At 30.1% G+C, this 22,799-nt stretch overlaps 1 protein-coding gene across 3 annotated transcripts in view; it reads left to right on the top strand.

Moving 5' to 3' along the window:
* Positions 1 to 1,938: 1,938 nt before the first annotated feature.
* The window catches only part of LOC129915557 (homeobox protein abdominal-A), a 63,017-nt gene continuing 42,156 nt past the window's right edge, over positions 1,939 to 22,799 (top strand). The window contains exons 1-3 of one of the 3 annotated variants that reach the window (XM_055995157.1): positions 1,939 to 3,718; positions 4,050 to 4,739; positions 10,634 to 10,872. In XM_055995157.1, coding sequence (XP_055851132.1) covers positions 4,051 to 4,739; positions 10,634 to 10,872 — 928 coding nt within the window. In that variant the 5' untranslated portion in view covers positions 1,939 to 3,718; position 4,050. Of the gene's footprint in view, positions 3,719 to 3,745; positions 4,740 to 10,633; positions 10,873 to 22,799 lie in introns of those variants that run through there. The other 2 variants (XM_055995156.1, XM_055995158.1) reach the window with 2 other exon arrangements.

The raw sequence follows: 22,799 nt of genomic DNA, 5'->3' as shown, positions 1-22,799 counted from the left end.
TTTTCAATTTAAATGATAACTTATAACACCAAAAAGATGATGAGACCCATTTCATGGTAAGCAATAATAACATGATATAACTGTTTGAACTATGATATACCTACCATTTTGTGTATGTTTTTTTTGTAAGAATTTTGATTTGATAAATTTCTATTTTTGACTGTGATTAATTTTATATTGGGCATGATTATAATTTTAAACATATATTATTTAATTTAATTTTAGTATCGTAATTTAGTTTATATATATTTTTTAAATCATGTAAATTATACAAAATTAATATTAAAGTATTTTTGATTATTAATGGATCTCCTTATCTATTACCTACTTTATTTAAAAATATTCATCATTAAGTTAAAACGTTATTTATAAAAAGAAATCAAACTTTAAACAACAATGAAATTTTGTAAAAAATTCTTTTAAACTTATCAAAAAAAAAAATTTTTTTTTAAGCAACCAATACAAATCTTTTAACTAAAATCTAAATATAAAATTAATGCATTGTAAATGAAAATAAAAACTGTTTAATAAAAACCAAAATTTAATGAAAATTACTGAGTTTATAAATCAAATCTCATCTGATTTCTTTAACTTGTATTTTAAAAGCTATAGATACTTTAAAATGATCTTTAATAAAAAAGAAACCACACAACAACTAACACTTCATTAAAATTGTAATTAAATTCATTCAAAATGTAAACTATATAAACCTCTATATATTCAAACCCATGATAATATTACTACACCCAATATAAAAGAACTGGCTGTTCTATGTTCTAAAAGGTATTAGAGATACAATCAAATACACTATTTCAGTTATTGTTATCATCGCACAAAAATAAATATAACCAATTTCAGTTTTTATATGAACACATTACAGCTATGATTATAGATACTTAAACAAAGTGCGGCTGCGGCATAAAAAAAATGCATCTACCTATTTTTTTGTTTTTACTCTCTCATATACACAACGTAAGGTATTAAAGCTTAATTTAACTATACCTCTCCTTTACCTTTCCACCTTCCTACAAAAAATCACTAAAAAAAAAGCTTATAACCTATAGGAAGATAAATAAGAAAAACAAAGACAACACTATAATTTTAAATCTCAAAATAATCTCAAAACATCAGTGCTGTCTCATTCTATTCCAGGTGTGAAAATGTATAATTTCATAGGATGTAAAAACTCTCCAAACAAACAAGAAACTCAAAACTGAAAAAAAGCTTTAAAAAAAAGCACATGGTAGAGCTGTTTATATTATATGATGAGAAATAAAAACTATACACATCTTTTAGATACAAAAACAAAAAGAAAGAAAAACTAGAAAAAAAAAACACTGCACGTCAACCTCAATTGGATTGGAATTCTTCTTCTTATACGAACGCATCATCTCATGAAAATTTTCCTCTTTTCTTCTTCAATTCCACTCAGAAAGTCAGAATCCAGTTCTTCGTCTTTTTTTTCGATCATTCCTCACAAACACACTTGCATGCAAATTTTCCTCTTACCAATACATTAATATCTACCAATTTCAAAAAATCACACATCACCCCAAGTCCCAACAAGCACCCAAGACCACAAGACTCTTCCAACCAAGAGCAAGCAGGCCAACCAGCACTCTCAAACCCTCTACATCTCTATATAACACGCTCATGCTCATGGGTCTCTCGTTCCCGAGATAAAAAACCAACAACAACAAAAAACACAGAAATGACGACAACGACGACGACTTTTTGGGGTTGTTCACTTGTGTGTTGGAAACTCAAAAAAGTGTCTATGTATTTTGTATCTACACACAATCAGCAAAAATCCAACAGGAAAACCCAAAAGAAAACAAAAAAAAAAAAATAAATAAGTAAGAAAAAAAAACCAAATCGCTTTCCTCGCAACGAAACCAAACGAAACTCTCAACGAAAAATTTTTCAAACCCAACCAACAATATTATTTTATTTGTGTATATGTAAGTAAGTTGTATCTGTATCTTTTTCTCTTCTCTATACATGTGTATTAGATACAACAAAAAATATAAGCGTGAAGCAAAATCGCGTAACCATATCATCATAGCTTTTGTATTGTGCCATAAACGAACTACTTCTCATAACGCAAACAGCTTCGGACTTATACGATCGAAAAATTACCTATTACAAAAATTTTTATACTCTTTTCTCTAAATAATAATAAAAAAAAGAAAGAAAAACAAAAAAAAAATTGTTTTTATTATATTTATAGTACCTACCGCCAAAACGGTTTGTTTCTTTGCTGTTTTGAGTATACAATCATCACTACTATTTTTTCTTCGATATAATACAATTCACACTCTCTCTCTTTTTTTTGAAAAAAATTTTTTTTTTCTTGATTTTATATTCGTTTTTGTGGCGAGATACTTTGACACTATAATTTTGTGTGTTTGTTGGTGAATTCCATTTTCTATCTATTATTATCGTCGTATAGTCTCGTCTTGTGGTTATTTTGTTGTACGGATCATCGTCATCGCATCTTTAAGATATACCTACCAAAAAAAGCAGCTAGCCAGTAAGGTTATCTCATCATCGTCATCATCGAGAGCCAGTATCACCAACATCATCAGCAACCAGTAAACACACACCTTAAAAAACATCGCATCGCAGAATCAGCAATCAGTCTGTTAAAAAAAAAAAGTTTTATATCTTTTTGTTGTTTTTTAAACGCATCTCGAATCGCATCGCGATCCGCTTCGCAATCGCCTCAAAATTGCCAAAATATAAAAACAATTTACACCCAAAAATAAAAGAAACATACGAATTATGATATACATTGTTTACATGGCGGGTTAATTGCTAAATCATTTTTATGATTCCAATAAAAATAAAAATTCATAAAAAATTATAATACCGAAAGATATCGAGAAAAAAACGAGAAAAAGACGTGACACACTCAACTCGGATTGTTTTGGGGAACAAAAAAAAAAACTGTCTAATAATTTTATTCGTATATTCTTGCTCTGTGTGCGGTTTGTTGTGTGCAATGATATCTATCTCTAGGTGGAAATGAAAATTTAGTACACGGATAAATGTGCGTTTCGTTTGTTGTCTAATTGGCCATCAAAATGACCATAAAAATTAAAAAATCATAAAATTTTTTTTGTTCAAGATACAACAGATTAAATAGAAAAAGATACACCTTTTTAACCAAAAAGATACTTCCCGGTTGTGCTTTTTTTCTATTTTGAAAAATTGTTATAAGAAAAAAAAATCTATGAATCTTTTGTAATAAAAAAAAAAAGATACAATAACCTATATCCGATAGAACCGAGTATCTATCTATCTTATTTGTGATGAAAATGAAAAAGTGAACAACAGTGTTGTCCGCCGCAATAGATTAAGTATCTATATAACCATAAAAAAAAAAATTCATGTCTATTTCCCTCATCAGAATTTTTTTATTACCGCACTTAAATAAAAAGTGAACAGATACAAAACAAAGAAAACAAAAAAAATCTAAGTGTTTAATGTTTGTTTTGTTGTACTTAATTTCGAACGTACACGTGCTATATGGACACTATTTTTTCCATCAATTATAAATTTTTATCGCGATTCGAATGAAATTGAAAAATTGAAAATCCATCAGCAAAAACTCCTTCCATGCGCGCAATAAAAAATTAAATTAAAAATTTTCTATAATTGAAAATAGATTTTTTTAACGACAAGCAAAAACGCAAATCTTAAAAACTAATTAAAGGTAAAAATATATAAAAATTATCTAAATATTCTACTACTTTAACGTTTAAAAATTAATAACTATCCAATTTTCTCAGTAAAATACTAAAAAATTAAAAACTATAGATACTTTTTTATCTTCTTGAAATTTATTTTTTTTTTACAATCTTTTCGCGTTTCTCAAACTAATATAATAGATCCTCTACAATAGTTGATTGTTTAACATTTCCTTCTTCAAAATTCCTCATTAGTCGTTGATCTTTTTGTTTTTAACTGATATCAAAAAAATTAATTCCATCGTAATCCAGAAGCCTAACGTAAATATGTGCAATGTCAAAATTTGTTTTTGATAGTATGCTACCAAAGTATCCACAGTTTCAACCATTTATAAGTTCACATTTAACAAGTCAACAAAATTCATCATCAGCAGCCGCCGCCGCAGCAGCCGTCGCATCAGCAACAGCCGTAGCCGTCGCCGCCGCCGCACACCAACATCAAAATCATCAAATTCAGCATCAACAGCAATTGCATCATCATCATCAGCAACAACAGCAGCAGCAACAACAATTGCAACAGCAACAATCAGCCGCAGTCGTTGCAGCAGCAACAGCTCATCAACAGCAGCAACAATTACAACAACAACAACAATTAAGTTCCAATTCACCTGTATCCTCATCTTCGCCAGCTACATTTGGCCATTCACCCGGTTCAAGTAGTAATAATACATCGAGTAGTTATTCATTAAACGCCGCCGCCGCAGCAGCAGCCGCAGCAGCAGCCGCTGCATTTCAAAATCATAAAGTCATAACAAGTGCGGCAGCAGCAGCAAGTTCAAACGGTCTATCACCGTCGCCAGCACATCATCATTTAAGTTCGACTGCTGAAGGGAGTCCTTTGAGGAGCAGTGCAGATTCAAATAATAGTCCTAATTCGTTTGCTATACCAACTAGTAAGATGTATCCTTACGTATCAAATCATCCCACATCGCATGGTGGTTTGACAGGAATGCCTGGGTTTTCTGGATTGGAAGACAAATCTTGCAGGTAATTTAAAAAACAAATTTTTATAAACTTTTGAAAAACTTTATCTACTATGAAAATCTCAAAAAGTCCTTTCAAATTCTTAAATCCAAAAGAATAAGTTATCAGACTTTTTGTACTGATATTGTTAAAAAGTTTCAGTTCTTAGTGTTTGAAGTAGTCAAAAGTTAAACATTTTAAAATTTCATCTTCAAAAGCTATTTCTGCTATGATCTTCTTTTTCAAAATTCTTTTGACTCTATTCAAGTCTATAAAAACGCCTGAGAAAGAAATTGTTTCAAGTGATTTCTGTACCAATTGTTGGCGGAAGAAGTTTTCCAACTTCCGTCGGGGTTTTTAAAAAATAAAGAAACGGTTTTGTTTAGTTTTCGATAAGTACCTACCTAAAAATAACGAGAATTTTACCATTTGGGAAACAATATATCTGGGCTTAAGTTTTGGAAACAATTTTGCTATGGATTTCAAATTCTTAAACAACTTTTTTAAAGTTTTGTTCATTTAGCGAAAGATAGGTTTTGGAGAACATTTATATGATAATGCATTTTTGGTCTAAAGGTTGAATCCAATGATGTTTTCAATACAAAGCACTCGTACTAAAAAAATCTAATGATCGTGAAAATCCAACAATAACGTCTGCTAATAGCTTTTCTTTCAGTTTACACATTTGCTTAAGCTCGGTAAAGTCTATTATAGTTGGCCTTAATATAATTAAAGCAGTTACCGTCGGACTTGGCTTATAAGGCAGAGGTCTCAAAATTGCCGGTTTATTCTCAAAACGTAGTATTCCCACCTGCAAAATGAACGATTTGTACGAGACAATACCGCAGTTATATTTTAACGAGACAATTTCAATAATTTTGAATCATTACATTTTTGTTTCTTTGAGCTAGAAAATAGATTTGAAAAATAGTTGGGAAATTTCTATGTTAAACGAAACAGAAGAAGACCCGTTTTCAAGCCCTAAAGTATTACATTTGACAAAATTAAAGACGTGTAATATGTATCTACCTTCCTAAATTTTTATAGAGGAATCTTAGTTATGAAAAGATATGTCAATTGCATTTTCAAAACGGTGGGCAACACTTTATTAATTCACATGAATAATCTTGAAAGTATGAAACAGGGATACCGTGTACTCGATCGTGTAAAAACGATGACCATTTTTGGAGCGATAAGAGTGCCAGTAAAATTAGGTACATATAAGACTTTAATAACACTAGTCGGCAACGGATATAGAGCAAGAACCAAACCCTACTTTTCGAGAGGAATTTTGTGTGCTGAGTCCGAATCTGAAGTCAAAATTTCACTCTCACGTCGCGTTTTTGAAATAATTGAATATTAATTGGTCAAAAACGCGTTTTTTTTTTTTTGGTACATTTGACATCGAATTACATAATCGTTAATTTTTTTTTGTAAAACTGCTTATGCAATCTCAGAACGCCATATTAACACGTCCTAAAGGTATTTATTTTTTCAAAATAATTTTTGTTCTCAAAGATATTGAAAAAAGAAATTTATGATAGATATCTCAAAATCTTGATAATTTTTTTCAAAGTAATGAATGGTTTTTTGAATCAAATTCCATCTGGCGTCTTCTGATTTGGACTTACAAAGAGCAACATATTACGGAAAATATATATTTTTGACTAAATTAAAAAAAAAAACTCAATTAAAAATTAGTTTTTGAAGCTTTATAGCGAAAATAGTGATGAGTATAGCTCAAAAACTAGACGTGATAGAAAAAATCTGTAAACAGTTTTGAATTCAGCACACTAAAGTCAATCAAAATCACCTAATAAAGTTCTTGCTCCCGACTTTTTTTAGTTTTTTGCCGACCAGTGTTATTTAACTCTTTTAAAATGGTTTTAAAAAACAAAACTTTTAACAGTGGATCGTAAAAGTTTTTTATATTTTCATGCGCAGTATATAGTTACAGATTAAAAATTACGTGATCTTGTTATCCTTTTCAACATTCTAGGAAAAAATTTGACTGATAACTTAAAGTTATTTAATTCTTCAAAATTATTATATCCCAGTTAAATCAAGTAAATAATTTAAGTAAGAGATGCATGAAAGACGACATGGGTACCAAATTCGAAGAATAAAACATCAAACGCATTTTTTTCATTTTTAAAGATTTTTGCTTCAAAAATCATCGAATATAACGAAGAAATATTCGAAAAGCTTTTATGTAAAATCAGTGGCTATTGTTGGCCATTTTCTGTCAAAATTTGAATTTGAGATCCTATAAATATGCGTTATATTTTCGAATCATTCCAGTATAGTTGAGAGTCGGTTATTTAAAAAAGTGACAAAATGTCATATTCATGTTGCCTTTCTTCTGCTAAGCAATAGCTATTGTATTACCTTTAAGTACCTATCTTCTTTGACACTCTTCTTTGGAATGACAATACAAAAAAATAATGCATTGGACAAAATACTGCCAACAGGGACCTGCAGCTTTTATTATTTCTTTTGATTTTCTCATCATTTTTAAAATCAGAAAATCGTAGTTTTGATTGTACAAGTATGTTTTGACTTTCGTCAGAATTTTACAAATCCAAAAGTGATTAAAAACCATTCACCCATTTAATTAAACAAGAACGTTTAATTGAATGGCGTTTTGTGAAGTACCAACCTCAGCTGTATTTTATTTTTGTATTATTGATATCAGCAATATTTTAAGAGATAAGACCGGCTTAGTATACAAAATCTTTTCATACACCAGATGAAACGGAACTAAACCGTGTTCTTTGATGTATTATTATTAACTGTTAGAAAAAGTCTTTATCTGAATTTATTACCTATAGAAATTTTAATCCAATAGTTTATTATTATTGGTATAATCTAGAAAATTCATAATTATAATCTATTTGATTAGTTATGCTTATAGCGTTGAAGTTGAAAGTGTTTGCTTCTCCTAAAGTTGCATTAAATTAAATCGTTTTGTTGTACGAGTTTTAGATCATGATTTATTTTCATTCAAACTACTTCTCAAGCTATTGAAGTACTTGTTAAAATTACCCTAAGAATGTAGATATCTACTTGCACTAAATTAAATCAGATTTGTATTTAAATTGTGAGCCTTGGTATTATAGTTCTGTATGGCAAAAATTCTATTTAAACTTAATATAATAATTTCTAAATATTGATCGTAGGTACAATATAGATATAGATATACACAAATTTTTATACGAAAGTTAACAATATTGCATTATTTTATAGAGCCAAAGAAAACTCACTTGATGCAGTTTTTCAGTTGAATAATAGATGTAAGAAAATTGTAGGAAATTGCAATTCTAAATGTAACAAAAATAACAACAAAATTGTTTTCTTTCTAAACTTCTTACGTTTTAATTTTGCATTGTTATAATTTTTCGTAGCACTTTTAACATTGTTTACTCATCATTTTCGTCGTCATAATTAATTTAAATCACGCTGTGAACTTAATGTAATTTCTCACTTTTAAGAATATAATTTTTCAGAAATTCTTTCTGAATTACATTATTTAAAATAAAAAGATTTAACATCCGGAAAGTATGATTCATGGGGCTTACCAAAGGTCTTTGTATATATTTTTTACGATCCAAATAAGAGTAAGACGTATACGAAACAAAAGCTTATAAAAATGACTAACTCGCAAAATTATTTGAGATGACACTCTTGTGTCATTTCCGTAACGATAATTTTTTCACTAAACTTTTATTATAATTAAGTAAGTAGGTATAGAGAAAAAATATATTTCTTTTTCGAAAATATCCTAATTTTTCAATTGATTTAAATAATCTCTGTAAAAAAATTCTACTAACTTACATGGAAAATCATTAAATTTAACTTTTCAAGAAAACTGTCACGTGAAAACTAAGAAAACTATGCACTGTCTGAAGCCTAACAGCATTTAAAGGTTACGAAATTCACTCCAAACCTAAAATTTTGGAGACAATTTCGTATGGGAGTTTTGAATTTTAGTGAAAGTACTAGGAGCCTGCAAAATCTGAACTTTTGAACAATTTTGCAGGCCCTCAAAATTTATTTTTTTGTCTGGAATAAAGTTTTCGTTTTTGAAAATTTAAAAACCTACTTATTTCCGAAAATCTAAGTGATCCTCCAACAAGTAAGAGCTCAAGGAAAAAATTTCATAATTACTCTTTCTATCTACCTTCAATCGCCTGCAAATATACATATTTTAATACTTACATTGAGAAATAAAAATGGGAAGTTATTGATTTTTCTATTCAATTTCTGGAATCGGATGTAAATAACAATGAACCAGCAGATTGCATATGACCCTAAAATTGAATTTGTCATAAAAAATAACAATATGCCTTTAAATGCCTAATTAATTATTAATTCACTTTAATAAGTGTATAGTTTAAGCTTTGTATTGTAAAATTCCGAATACATCAATTAAAAGAAATGTTTGTAATTCCAACTGTGTCATTAATAAGCCGTGTTTTCGTGAGACCTCAAACTCCAGTCAATCAAAATCTTAAACTGAGTTCAAAAACAAAAACTTAGGTACTGGAAATTGCTTTACCTTTTTTTCTTTTCATAAAAAGTTGGGATAAGACCTTTGGAACAATTTTAAATTATGGAACATGTATACAAAAGAGCTTTAACCTTCTGTAGGCACCCCTCTTTTTTGTGACGTGATAGGCACACGGGTGCGAATTTGGTTTATACTTTTTCATGCCGCTAGAACTTTTTTCGGTCACATAATTTTATAGAGAATCAAGTATGAAATTGATGTAGAATATTCCGAGGAATTCGAATATTGTATTCACAATTCCGAAAAAAAATATTTTCACCCTTATAAAGAGACTTTTTTGTGACCACTTTTTTGAAAAATCGTAATTTTTTTATTTTTGTCCTGCCAAATTCGCACCTGTGTGCCGACAGAGGGTTAAGATCAATCTGAACTTTGAGCCTTTTTGTGAAAAACTTTTTCTTTACTTTCCATATAATGCTACCATATACTTTTAAGTCAAAAATTATGAAAACTTCCTGGAAATCAATTTTTCAACAATTCTTTCTTTTTTCTGAAAAAAAAAAACATCTCAACTTCTGAGTTCTTCATTATTTTCAACAAACTATTTGGCATATCAAATCCAAGGTCATTTCTTTGTCCCGACACACGACAATGATGACCCAAATAATAGTGCTAAATATCTTCTTCACCCTCAACACTGTGGTCAAATCTCCTATTTTACTGCCATCACTCATCCAATCACGGTCAGTTGTAGTACCTACTTATTGTGCCTTTTATTGCAAACACCATCAACTCACACAAGAAAAACCTGCCTATATATAACAATACTCGCGCCGCCTGGAGTTTTACGAGGCTAATTTTCCCTTTTGTCGCATTATATTGTATAGTATATTTGTATACTGTTTTCACTAATTTGCATATAATTTGTGTGTATTATAATGTTGTACACTTTGCATATCCATTAGAGTTTGTTTCTTGTGTTGTAAGCCATATTATTATGGCCCCCAGCAGGTCATCGCCTGCTATATAACAAAATACTGACCAATAGTGTCATTTGTTTTTCTATGACCACACACAAACATACAATAGGTACCCATATAATAATAATAATTAGTTAGCTAAACAAATTTATTTTTATTACCATTGCTAATGTGTACTTTTGACCACATAGTTCCCGCCTCATCGCATTCAATACCTATTTTACTGGCCAAATGCGATACCCAAAGTGATTAGGTATAGTTTTCGAATTGCCATGTCGTATTTTCACCTTATTTTGGAAAATGACTTTTTGAGATTTTCAATTTAAAAATAAACATGTTTTGTAACTTAGAAGTACTTTATCTACCTGAAATATTTGTATAATTTTACTGACCAATTGATGTATTTTTTTTTTTTATTTGACCATCAGGTACACAGATAGTATGATGAACAGCTATCAGTCAATGAGCGTACCTGCGAGCGCATCAAGTTTTGCACAATTTTATCATCAAGCAGCCGCATCGGCTGTATCTGCAGCATCGGCTGGAGCAATTGGTGTCGATTCATTGGGCAATGCATGTACACAACCATCGTCGGGTGTGGTGCCGTCAGCCGGTGCAGGACAAAGTATTGCCGATTTACCGCGATATCCGTGGATGACATTGACGGGTAAGTTGAGATTTTTTTTTTTTTAATTTTTTTTGAATTTTTATTATGAAATTAAAAATATTTAAGTGGTGAAACTTGAAATATGAGAATATAATAAATTATTGAATAGGTTAAGTAGTCACATAAATTTTTTGGAATTTGCGTATAAAAGTGAAATTGTGAGAAAATATATTTAAATAAAAATCAAATTATTCATTTAAAGGGTTTTCTTAACAACTACGATCTTTGTTTTTTCACTTTAAAAAATTGGGTGAGTTAGTGAATTGTGAATAAGTCTGTTCTTGGCCATTTTTTTTTTAAATCAGTAAAAACGGTACCAACCTCTTTTCCAAGATGGCGACTGCTCCCGACATCCTATCATCAGAACAAATCGACTTTTATGATGAGGACAGTCATCCAAATACATTCCATGAAAAATAGTTTGTTCCGCGAAAAATGCGATATGATTCTATTTAAAACAATGAAAATCAAGAAAATCGTAATTTCTGGGGTATGTGTTTTAACGAGCCCCGGGCCACAAGGATCAACACACAAAACTGGGTCAGAAAGACCAGATCGCGAAAGTGTGGCAATGCTGACTTTATTCTGAATTATCATAATCTTAAATATTTCAATTTGTGAAAGAAGTAGCAAGTACTTATCACTGAGGGAAAAAACAACTTAAAATCAACAAAAATCACGTTAATTCAACTATTTTTCGAAATGACTTTGCGTTGAAGACGAACATTTTAAAATCGTAGTATAGAACATAGTTAGTTTAAAGTGGTTTGCTGTTATAAAACATCTTTAAATCAAAGTTGTTTTAACTTTGAAAAAAGCATCAATTTATGTATTAAAAAAAAAAGGAAGTGTAGAAGTAGAAGAAAAAAGGATTAGCTTTTATAAACCTTCTTAGATACAAGTTGGATATACTCGGAAGCTTGAAAATGCTGATTATCCCTCTTGCATAGTAGTGCCTTATTTTTCTAACTACCTATTTGCTAAAATGCTTTCGTTTCGGATTGCAAGACTCTGTTGACTGAATGTCTGAAAATCGTTAAAAAAAAAATCCAGAACTTTTGAGAATTATTCTGTTGCCGGTGATGCATCGATTTCTAGATTTAATGGTATGTAGTCTCTTCTGAAGCTGAATTGACAGAATTCCAAAACGTTTTCAATCCAAACAGCTTTTCTCAGCTATGAAAAGTCGTTTATTCTATTCGGACTACATCGAAAAAAAAAATTGATAATAACAGCTATCAAATTAACATTTTTCAGTGACAAAAGTCGTCCAACAATTAAAATATCAATTTTGATATTTTATCATATCATTTTGACATTTTTTAATTTCAGGTGGAATAGTGAAAATTTCACTTTGACAATTAAAATATCATTTTGACATTTTTTAAAGTTTAAGTGGATAGTGAAAATTTCACTTTTACAATTAAAATATCAATGTTGACAAGATTTTACGTTTTAGTTTATTTTAATGAAACCTATTTCCTTTTTTTTATTTTAAGTATTTTCTTTCTTTTTTCAAAACATTACTGAAAGGGAATATTCTTTACAAAATAATGGTGATATTATTTTTTCTATTATAGGTGATATAATTGTTTTGTTATTTTCTCCCAAACTATGTGAAGTAAAATCTTAGTGCCGATCAAATTTTCTCAGTAAATCATACATTTTACTTCGAAAAAACACAAAGCGCCTTTAAATTAGTACACATTAATAATTTTTTATTTAATATTTTTCAATAATTTGGAATGAGAAATTGGTATGAAAAAATGATAATAAAATATCAAACAAAATTTCCAAAATGTGACATTTAAATATCATCCTGATGATAAAAAAAATGTTGTTTTAACATTTTAAATATCATAAAACACATTTTATAGAGCATTTTTGGCTGATTTTTAAAAAATGTTAATTTGATATTTAAAAATGTTAAATTGATATTCGTTTTCTTTTCGGTGTAGAGAAGCTACTTAAAGTATCAAATATGTGCACCTGTGTGCCATCATTTACGACTTCTGGAGATGTACTTCAGCTCTTCCCAAGTTACGCTGACTCTTCTGGGCTATTCTCCGCCATGAATTTCTTGGCTTATCGACACTTCAAGTGTGTTTCTTAAATACTCAAGGACTTCGCTTTATACAATATCTTTTCATTCTACGTTGAGTTGATTTCAATGGTTTTTTTAGGTATTGAAGGTTTGCAACTTCATAGAAGGCCTGATTATGGTTCATCTTAAATTTTCTGTTTTTTTTTTCTGGCAATAGCATGTTTGTTTCCTGGATTTCACTTCAAAAGACGACAATTGCTAACCACAGTTCAAGGCTATTTAATACATTTCTTTTTATTTTATATACCTACATAACCTGGAGCTCTCAAGTTAGTAGCAACTTTTCGAAATCATAACTAGTTTTTTATTGCACGTTTCCAGTGTACTAGTGAATCATAATTGCAGACATACCTCATGTCACCGGTTTCATTCCCCTCGAACTCAGAAACCTTGACTAACAATCATAAATTCGATCTCATTCCATGGCACAGCAAGATTTAGTACGAGTATCTCCCTTCTCTGCGAAGGATTACCAATATTTAGCGTTTATTATAATTGCTGTGTTCGATTTATGTGACTGTTTTTTTAAATGTTCAACTTTTTGAAGTTATACTTCTTATGGGAGGGTGAGTATGAAAATTTACTTTTTGACAAGAATGTCAAAGGGATTATGACGCGATCACCCTGGGTAGCAGGGCTGTCGTTTCACCTTTAGAGTAGTCAGTACTTTAGTATTTAAAAATGCAGTACGCCGCAGTACGGCAAACATAAAACACACAACACGTTGCAAGTTACATGTTTCATGTGGCAAGTTGCATGTGGCAAGTTGTATGTGGCAAGTTGCATGTGGCAAGTTGTATGTGGCAAGTTGCGTGTGGCAAGTTGCATGAGGGAAGTTGCATGTGACAAGTTGCATGTGGTAATTTTCTATGTGGCAAGTTGCCAGGGTTGCAAAAAGCTCACATTTCAGCTCAGCTCAAATTTGAGCTAGCTCACTTTTGAGCTAGGTACCATAGCTCAGCTCATTTGAGCTGAGCTGAAAGTGAGCGCCCCCAACTTCCAACGCCTATATCTCGGAATTTTGAAGAAAATGAAAAAAAAATTTTTGATGCCAAAAGGTAGCGGGGACTCTAACCTACATTTGGGTACAACTCTTATCCCTGTAGGTCCACGCGTTCTCAAACCGGGAGAACTTAAAAGTAAAAAAAAAATAGGCACGATTCTGAAAAAATAGGCATGATGTGGCGCTTTAACATGGAAGGCGATTTTTTAAAAATCTGACAATGTGCAAAGCGTAGGCCCATGACACAAGCTATCATTTGGCATCACTCCCAAAAATTGCTCTCAAGCGGCTTAGCTTCTAGGAGCGTTCAAAGATTCGGGGATTTTTCGAAAAAAAATTTTACCCCAACTTTCAAAGGCGATTTTCTCGGGTTTTTGATAAAAATCGAAAAACCGGATTATACCACTATCGGGTAGCTGAGAATATAAGCTTTCATATGGCACCACTCCCCTGTTTCTAGATCAAAGCGTTCGAACGCCTATATCGCGGAGTTTTGAAGAAAATGAAAAAAAATTTTTTGATGCCAAAAGGTAGCGGGGACTCTAACCTACATTTGGGTACAACTCCCATCCCTGTAGGTCCACGCGTTCTCAAACTGGGAGAACTTAAAAGTAAAAAAAAAATAGGCACGATTCTGAAAAAATAGGCATGATGTGGCGGTTTAACATGGAAGGCGATTTTTTAAAAATCTGACAATGTGCAAAGCGTAGGCCCATGACACAAGCTATCATTTGGCATCACTCCCAAAAATTGCTCTCAAGCGGCTTAGCTTCTAGGAGCGTTCAAAGATTCGGGGATTTTTCGAAAAAAAATTTTACCCCAACTTTCAAAGGCGATTTTCTCGGGTTTTTGAAAAAAATCGAAAAACCAGATTATACCACTATTGGGTAGCTGAGAATATAAGCTTTCATATGGCACCACTTCCCTGCCTCTAGATCAAAGCGTTCAGCTCCCAGAAGTTTTTTCGCGCCCCCAACTTCCAACGCCTATGTCGCGGAATTTTGAAGAAAATGAAAATAAAATTTTTGATGCCAAAAGGTAGCGGGGACTCTAACCTACATTTGGGTACAACTCCCATCCCTGTAGGTCCACGCGTTCTCAAACCGGGAGAGCTTAAAAGTAAAAAAAAAAATAGGCACGATTCTGAAAAAAAAGGCATGATGTGGTGGTTTAACATGGAAGGCGATTTTTTAAAAATCTGATAATGTGCAAAGCGTAGGCCCATGACACAAGCTATCATTTGGCATCACTCCCAAAAATTGCTCTCAAGCGGCTTAGCTTCCAGGAGCGTTCAAAGATTCGGGGATTTTTCGAAAAAAAAAATGTACCCCAACTTTCAAACGGAATTTTGAAAAAAGTCGAAAAATCGGATTGTACCGGAATTTTTTTTTATGATAAAAAAAGAAATATTTTACTAAAAAAATAGAAATACATTTACTATTAAAAAACCAAGAAAAAAGATCACGAAAAATTATCTGTTTTATTTATAAAAATATCCATGTGTTAAAATAATTCCATTAATAACTAGAACCAAACATCTTAAGCTATGGTGTTTTATAAAAGTTTAAAATATCTTCATATTTCATTATATTTTCCAAATAAAAATCAATGTATCCTCTCACCCATCACAGCTCAGCTCAGCTCACTTTACCTTAGCTCACCCAACAGCTCAGCTCACCGACAGCTCAGCATACCCAACAGCTCAGCTCAACCATCAGCTCAGCTCACTTTCAGCTCAGCTCAAATGAGCTGAGCTATGGTACATAGCTCAAAAGTGAGCTAGCTCAAAATTTGAGCTGGGCTGTGAACTTTTGAGCTTTGTAGCAACCCTGCCAGTTCCATATTGCTACTACTAGTGCTGAAGCACACACAATTCTCATAAAATTACCATATTGCACATTTTATGCGCAATTCATTTACTTTCGTTAACCATATACCGTACGGTCTGAACCCCACAACATGAGTAAATTTCACAGAATAAATTGAAAATTACATGGACGCAAGGAGGATGAAAGAATTAATTTATTGTTCACTTGATAAAAATGTAAAAAAAACTAAGTGTGGATTAATTACTTCATAATAGAAATTAAAAATATCAAATGAAATTCATTTACATATACTGAATGAGAAGTATAACTTCAGTCGCGTGTACATGTGTACACACACTCTTTTTTTTTAATTCTTGCCTGATAAATACAAAAGGTACCTAGGTAATATAGAAACCAATTTAGTTTTTAGTCAAACACGAATTTCCAAAATTAGTTATCCCCGAGATGAACGCCCCTATTCAAAATGGTTGACGTTAAATTAAATCTAATAATAGAGTTTAATCAATAAAATCACTATTTTATTCTTCTTGCAAAAACGAAACTCTTTTCGACTGGACTATTGGTTTGAATTCAAAAGTGATCAAAATTTGTTACTATTTAAGTTTAAAACCGTTAATAATAAGATTACATCCATAGAAAAGATTTAAAGTTTCAATCTTTTTTTTATGTAACTAACTACGTGCCATTTAACATTTTATCAATGGCTGACTATCTATAAAAAAAATATTCATAAACATTTTTTTGACGACCAGCTAATGTGATGGACACGCCATTAGTACCATTTTTATAGTCCCAGCTAATCGCATAATCAATCGAATTTTTCAATAACTTTATATATGCCAACACCCAATATTAGTATTATAATTTAAACACTTTCTCGAATAACTTTTTTGAAATTTTGTTAAATAAATAAAGTTTTTTTTTCTTAAATCAAAAAAATGATCACATATTTTCAAATTCAATAGAGCGATACAATGATCACAAAAAATATATGAATAGCAAAATTAATTTAAATCATTATCTCTTGTTCGTTTTACTGCCGATAACAAAACAAAAAAAAAATATATAAATTCATTCAAAATAAAATATAAATTTAATGAGCCATTATGTTGGTTTTTATTACTTTTTTTTTTCTCAATCCAAGTTATAGTGCCTCTCATATCACCCTCTGTGATGATTTTTTTTTTTTTTTTCTTATAATCGACAAAGAGTATCTTTTACTTCAATTCGTAAAGATTCATCATTATTGTGTATATATTTTTTTGTTCTTAGAGGAGATATGGATACGGTATAAATACCCAACAACAACTACCGTATGTGACCTTGAGATAATTAAGATTGCCTTCTTCCTAGATTATAGCCGATTTTGATAGTCACCAGAAGACTCTCAAAAAAAAAAAAAAAAAAAAAAAAAACAAACAAAAAAGAATGAAAAGGCTAGGCACAGTAAAAAAAAAAAAAAGAATTATGATCGCTATTAAAATCAATTAAATAAACAATTTCGATTTTTTTTTTTTTTTTGTTAACTTTATTATTACATTTTTACGATAATTTGATTGATTCATTGTTTGGCATCATTGATCTATCATATCAAAAATGGTGGACTTTTGTCGAACGTGTATGGAAAATATTTCTCTTTAATTAGTTTGTGACGATGTTGAACTTGAATTTCGTTCATAATTTTTTTTTATTTTTAAATTTAAAATTCAAATTTTCTTATAAAAAAAAAATATTGATAGTAATTGTAATTTACATTGACAATCAATGAATATTTAAACTCTAATAAATAATCTTTTATTTTTTTTTTAAACCAAACAAAAAAAGGCATCTTACCGAAGAAGAAAAAAAATCTTTAAATTGACACTCATACTGAATTTCCTTGTTTGTCAAAAAGAGTAAACTTTATGATAGGAGTGGTCATGGGTGAATGGACAGACAAGCCATATGATACCAGCATGAATGGTTGAGTTTTTTTTTAATCTTTTTTTTCATTTGAGATACTTTTGTATCTTACCCAGAGTTAAATTTATTTTATAAACTTAGCTCACACCAACATGGCTGGGTCTATACTTTACAACAACAACAAAAAAAAAGAACTAAAGTTAACTCACTGCGAGTGTAGGAAACTCTCAAGCCCTATGAATTATGATGGTGATTTATGTCAAAATTTCGTGCTCATGAAAATTTACTACACAGAAAATGACAAAGAAAGAAAAAAATTTTATATTTAATACTTAATATTGTCTCGAGGTGACTTGTATGTAATAGCTTGCTATAAGGTAGAGATATGATTTTTTTTTAAACGTGACATAGCTTTGATGATTTTGGTATCTGCTTTATTTTTTATTTATTTAAAGTTTTGTTACCTAAAAAAATAAATGTAAGAAAAATACAATTTTCGTATTTCTTTTCAATATTTAAATGAAGTGGAATTTTTTCTTCATTACAAACTACCTAGACATTAAAGTATATTCCCTTAAGGTCTATTTTTGCAGCAAATTTTCTTCTTCTTCTCAACCTTAAGCGTTGCGTAGGTTCTATATGATATATCGATTTTGTCGAGCCATAGAAATTAAGTTAACATCATCTGTGATTGTTGAAGACACCAGTTTCTTCTTCCACATGTACACACATGGAATCAAAGTTATATATGTATACTCCTCACTCACAGAAATTCACTTAGTGGGCTAATATTATAACAAAACTGTTTTACAACTGAATCATTTATTTGCAAAACATGATAAGTCCACTTTTTTTCAAAATTCGTTTTTTTGACTAAATGTGTACTCTAGCGATAACCACGTCTGTCTTCAAAATATGAAGTATCCGATTTTACAGCTACTCGAAGTATTTCTTTCTTTGGTATCAAAAACAGTATAAGTCTCGGACTTATCATCTTTCTCAAAATTTTATTGATACGAATTTGAACCCAAACTTAGAACTTGGTATACCTTTAAATATCTCAATACTTTTTGTGCCAGCATAATTTTAACATAGGAGAACTTGGCTCTTTTTTAAAAGTAATGTTTTTGTTGTGATTAAATTTACCAGAAGAAGAGTTATCTTGCGTTATTTTCTCTCGGAGTACATTCTGTTGTTTGATTAATTGTGTAGGTTAAAGGGTTTTCTTATGTGTCAATGTTTGGATAGGCTTACAAACAGTCGTCCGCGTCGTGGGGAACAGCGCATATCATTAAAAATTGCGATACATAATTACAAACTTATCGTAAAGCCTTTCAATAGAAAATCAAGACTGTCCCAGTAGAAGGTATCGGTACTATTTGCGTATAAGAATAACTTTTATTAATATCGGTAACGCAGCGTTGCCAACCCATTCAGTCAAAATTTCAGTCAAAATTATGCCTCACTTGAAAAAAATTATGCCTTTTCAAATAAATAATGCCTCAATTTAAATTTCTTAGTTTATACTTAAAAAATTATTATATACAAAAAAATACACAAGTACACAAAACGAAATGTTTATTTAAATCAATTTATACATTAAGGGCCAATTTTTCAATAGTCATATAAACCTCAGATAGAGATTATTCCTAGGAATAAAATTTTTTATATTGAAATTTATTCTTCTGATAGTCTAACTGACGATTGAAAAATCGGGACTAAGGCAACTTATTTGTCACGTAACGGAAACTTATTTTCTTCGAAAGGAATATTTCAAGATGTTGCTTCATATAATTGGAAGAAATTAGCGGCCAATTTTTTTCACCAATAAAAAATATTAGCCTATTTGCAAGTGTTTTAGAACTTTTTACAGCAACAAAATTAGATTCTTTTCTAGTAAAAATGATTAGTGTGAAAAAAAAAATCTTCGAAAAATTAAACACTACCAAGAGTTAAATGGTAAAAACAAATTCTGTAGATAAAATTTCGAACAACCTTTATTTAAAAGATATAGAAAATATTAGTTTTTAGTCTTTTTATCAAAATATTTAAAAAATTATAAGAAACTTTTAAAATATATTTAAAATTTCTTTGGACCTTATGCAGACCAAAGCTCAGATAAAACAGCTGTAGACTTGAATTATTTTTATAGATTTTTGTTACCTTCTAATTTATAAATATTATTTAAACATTATTATAAGTTGTTTCTCCTCTTAAATAAAATATATTATTTCATATTAACTAAAAGTTGATTTCTGCTTATTAATTAAAAATCAACATCTGGTGATATTGATTTAAAATTCTATTTTAGACAATCTTGACCGCGCAAATTAATTTATTTAACAAGACTATTTTTATGAACCAGAAATAAATTCAAATTCATTAGTCATTCCCAGTAAAGAAGATTTTCTATATATGTATTTGTATGTTGTCTGTATGGTCATTTTTTAAACATCACTGATGCACTTCAATATGCGCATGTCCTTGCATAGATACATTTTACTTTAATTTATATACGAAGACTTTTTTTATGCATGTGAAGGATTTTCCTCTTAAAATTCATTCTTTTCAAGTACAACATTTTCTTCCTATACATATTTACTATATTTATCTAGGAATGTGTACCTATTAAGAAAAATCTGCTCTACATTTTTTAATTAAAATTTTTAAAACATATTCTTTGAACAAACATATACACAAAGATACTTCAGTTCCTGGGTACCTACATGCAATGGCATATATAAAAAAAATGCAGTCTATGCGCAGTGTCCACTGAATCTTTCCCATGTAGACATGTATAATAGGTATAGAAAAGTCAAATTAAAGACCATGACTAAATTAATATTAAAAGACAACAACCACGCTCTCTGTTCGAAGCAAAGATATTCTTCAATTTTATTATTAAACAAAAAATAATAAAAAAAAAAAAAATAATCACTTAGATACAAATTGAAGAATAATAATATGCAATTGCATATTGCATATGAATATAAGATACCCCCTACAGCACAACAACGCAGCGTTTGCTACCGCTGCCAGTGACACACTTTAATGCGCGCAAATACTCAATAAAGTGTTTTAATTTATTTGCACTCTAATGCACATCAGCGCCAACATAAAAATAGATAGATGCACATTTTTACTATAATTAAACAATTCAAGTGTTTTTTTTGTTGTATTTTTGTATATTTGTTGTTGCAATGTTATGGCTGGATTGAACTCGGATAAATTGTTTTGTGCGTTTTTTAGTATTTTACTGATAGTTTTGTAGTTTAAATTCAGCATTAATTTATTAATTTTTATGAATTTTTTTTTAAATTGATTTATTTTTCTTTTAATTGTAATAGCGTGATTCTGGGTTAAAAAAAAATACAATGCGTTGGTCTACAGTGGTGAATTAAAGTTTTTTACTCGTTACTATAAAAATATTGTCCTTTTTCTTTGGTTTTAGAGTCTATTTCTTCAGATATGTAACTTATAAATCTTTGATGTCGGGTACAAAGGGGTTAAGTCAAAAAAATCGATTTTCGGATTTTTATTGGACTTCAGTCAGTTTTTTTTTCTCCTTCGTTTGGTCATATCGACATAGATCTAGCGTATCTCCTTCCGTTAGAAATGATTCGGTACAAAGGGTTTAAGTCAATTTTTTTTTTAATTGTATGGTACTAAGGGCTTAAGTTGACTTAACGCCTTTGTTTTTGCATTCATTTTTAATTTTTAAACAAAAAAATTGATCCTAAAGCGTTAAGTCAACAGGTAGAAAAAAACGAAAAGCGATTTTTCTACAGTATTATATTGTTTGAAAAAGAATTTTCACATTTGGTAAGTAATCACACTAATATTTCCAACTTTCTTTTATAAATCAAACCTTGTTATCAATGTAAACAAAGATTTTTCTTGTCTTAACACCTTTGGACCAAGTTTATTTTTGAAGACTAAATGGCTCTAAAGTATTAAGTCAACACAATTTTTTTTAGAAAACGGTCATTTTCAGGTCAACAGCATATGCATATTAAAATAGATCTTATAAATGATGTTTCTGCATCATTACTTTTTAAAAATAATAATATTCAGATTTACAAACAAAAATTGAAATTTCAATTTCATTTTCCTCAAAACTACATTTTCTGACTTAACACCTTTGTACCCGGCGCCAAAGAAATATGGGTGAGAATATTTTTATTTCATTACGGGAATTTAGGTAGAATTTAAGACTAGTTTCTATTCTGGTAAATTTTTTTTTTCCAAAATAATTTTTTCACTGATCACAAAATCATGTGAAAAATCTATATAGAAATAACTCAGTCCTCTGCAAAGGTTCTGAGGATAAGTTTTACAGCAAGAAAGGGAGACATTTTATCATTTACTCCGCTGCAGTGAAAAAAGAAGAAACAATCTCTATAATTCATATCTTAAGACCACATTAAAGAGCTTTCTATTACATTGAAACTTTGAGAGTTTGTGAAGTTAATACCCTTTTTTTTAAATTGTTATTTTTGAAAGTTGTTCCCGATTGTTTCCGAATTTTTTTCAAAATTTTTTTTTCAAAAATTTTTAAAACTGAGGGTCTTAGAGCCAAAGAACCGTTTTTTACTCAGCCCTTTTTGTTTCGAAAATTGATTTTTTAATAGTTGTTGCGGAGTTTAAAAGTTTTTGAATCTCTAAGTTCAATAAATTTCGAATGTTAGGGACCGAAAACAAAAAATTGGTACTTGTCCTCCTTTTTCGATTTTTAAAGTTTTTATATTTTTTTTTTTAACTTTCAAACTAAGGAAAGTGTTCAAATATTGCTCCCAAAAATTGAGGTCGTAAAATTTGTATTATTTAAGATATTCAGTTCGAATTAAAAAAAAAAACTCGAAAACAACGTGAATGATGAAAAGGGGTTAACGTAAAAATGTTTCTTGACATTGCCGTCGTTTTCGGCTGTTGCTTTCAGAATTTTTAGGATTAGGGACGATTTTGTGCATCTTCTTTTTTATATAGACAATTTAAGCAAACTAAAAAATTGATAATTTTCTAAAAATAGAAATACTATCTTCTGGATCATAATTCTGTAAATTTTCAAAATACGCTTTCCAAATGCTGA

This window comes from Episyrphus balteatus, chromosome 3 (assembly GCF_945859705.1).
Source record: "Episyrphus balteatus chromosome 3, idEpiBalt1.1, whole genome shotgun sequence".
NCBI lineage: Eukaryota > Metazoa > Arthropoda > Insecta > Diptera > Syrphidae > Episyrphus > Episyrphus balteatus.
This window is presented reverse-complemented; position numbering and strand designations above follow the sequence as displayed.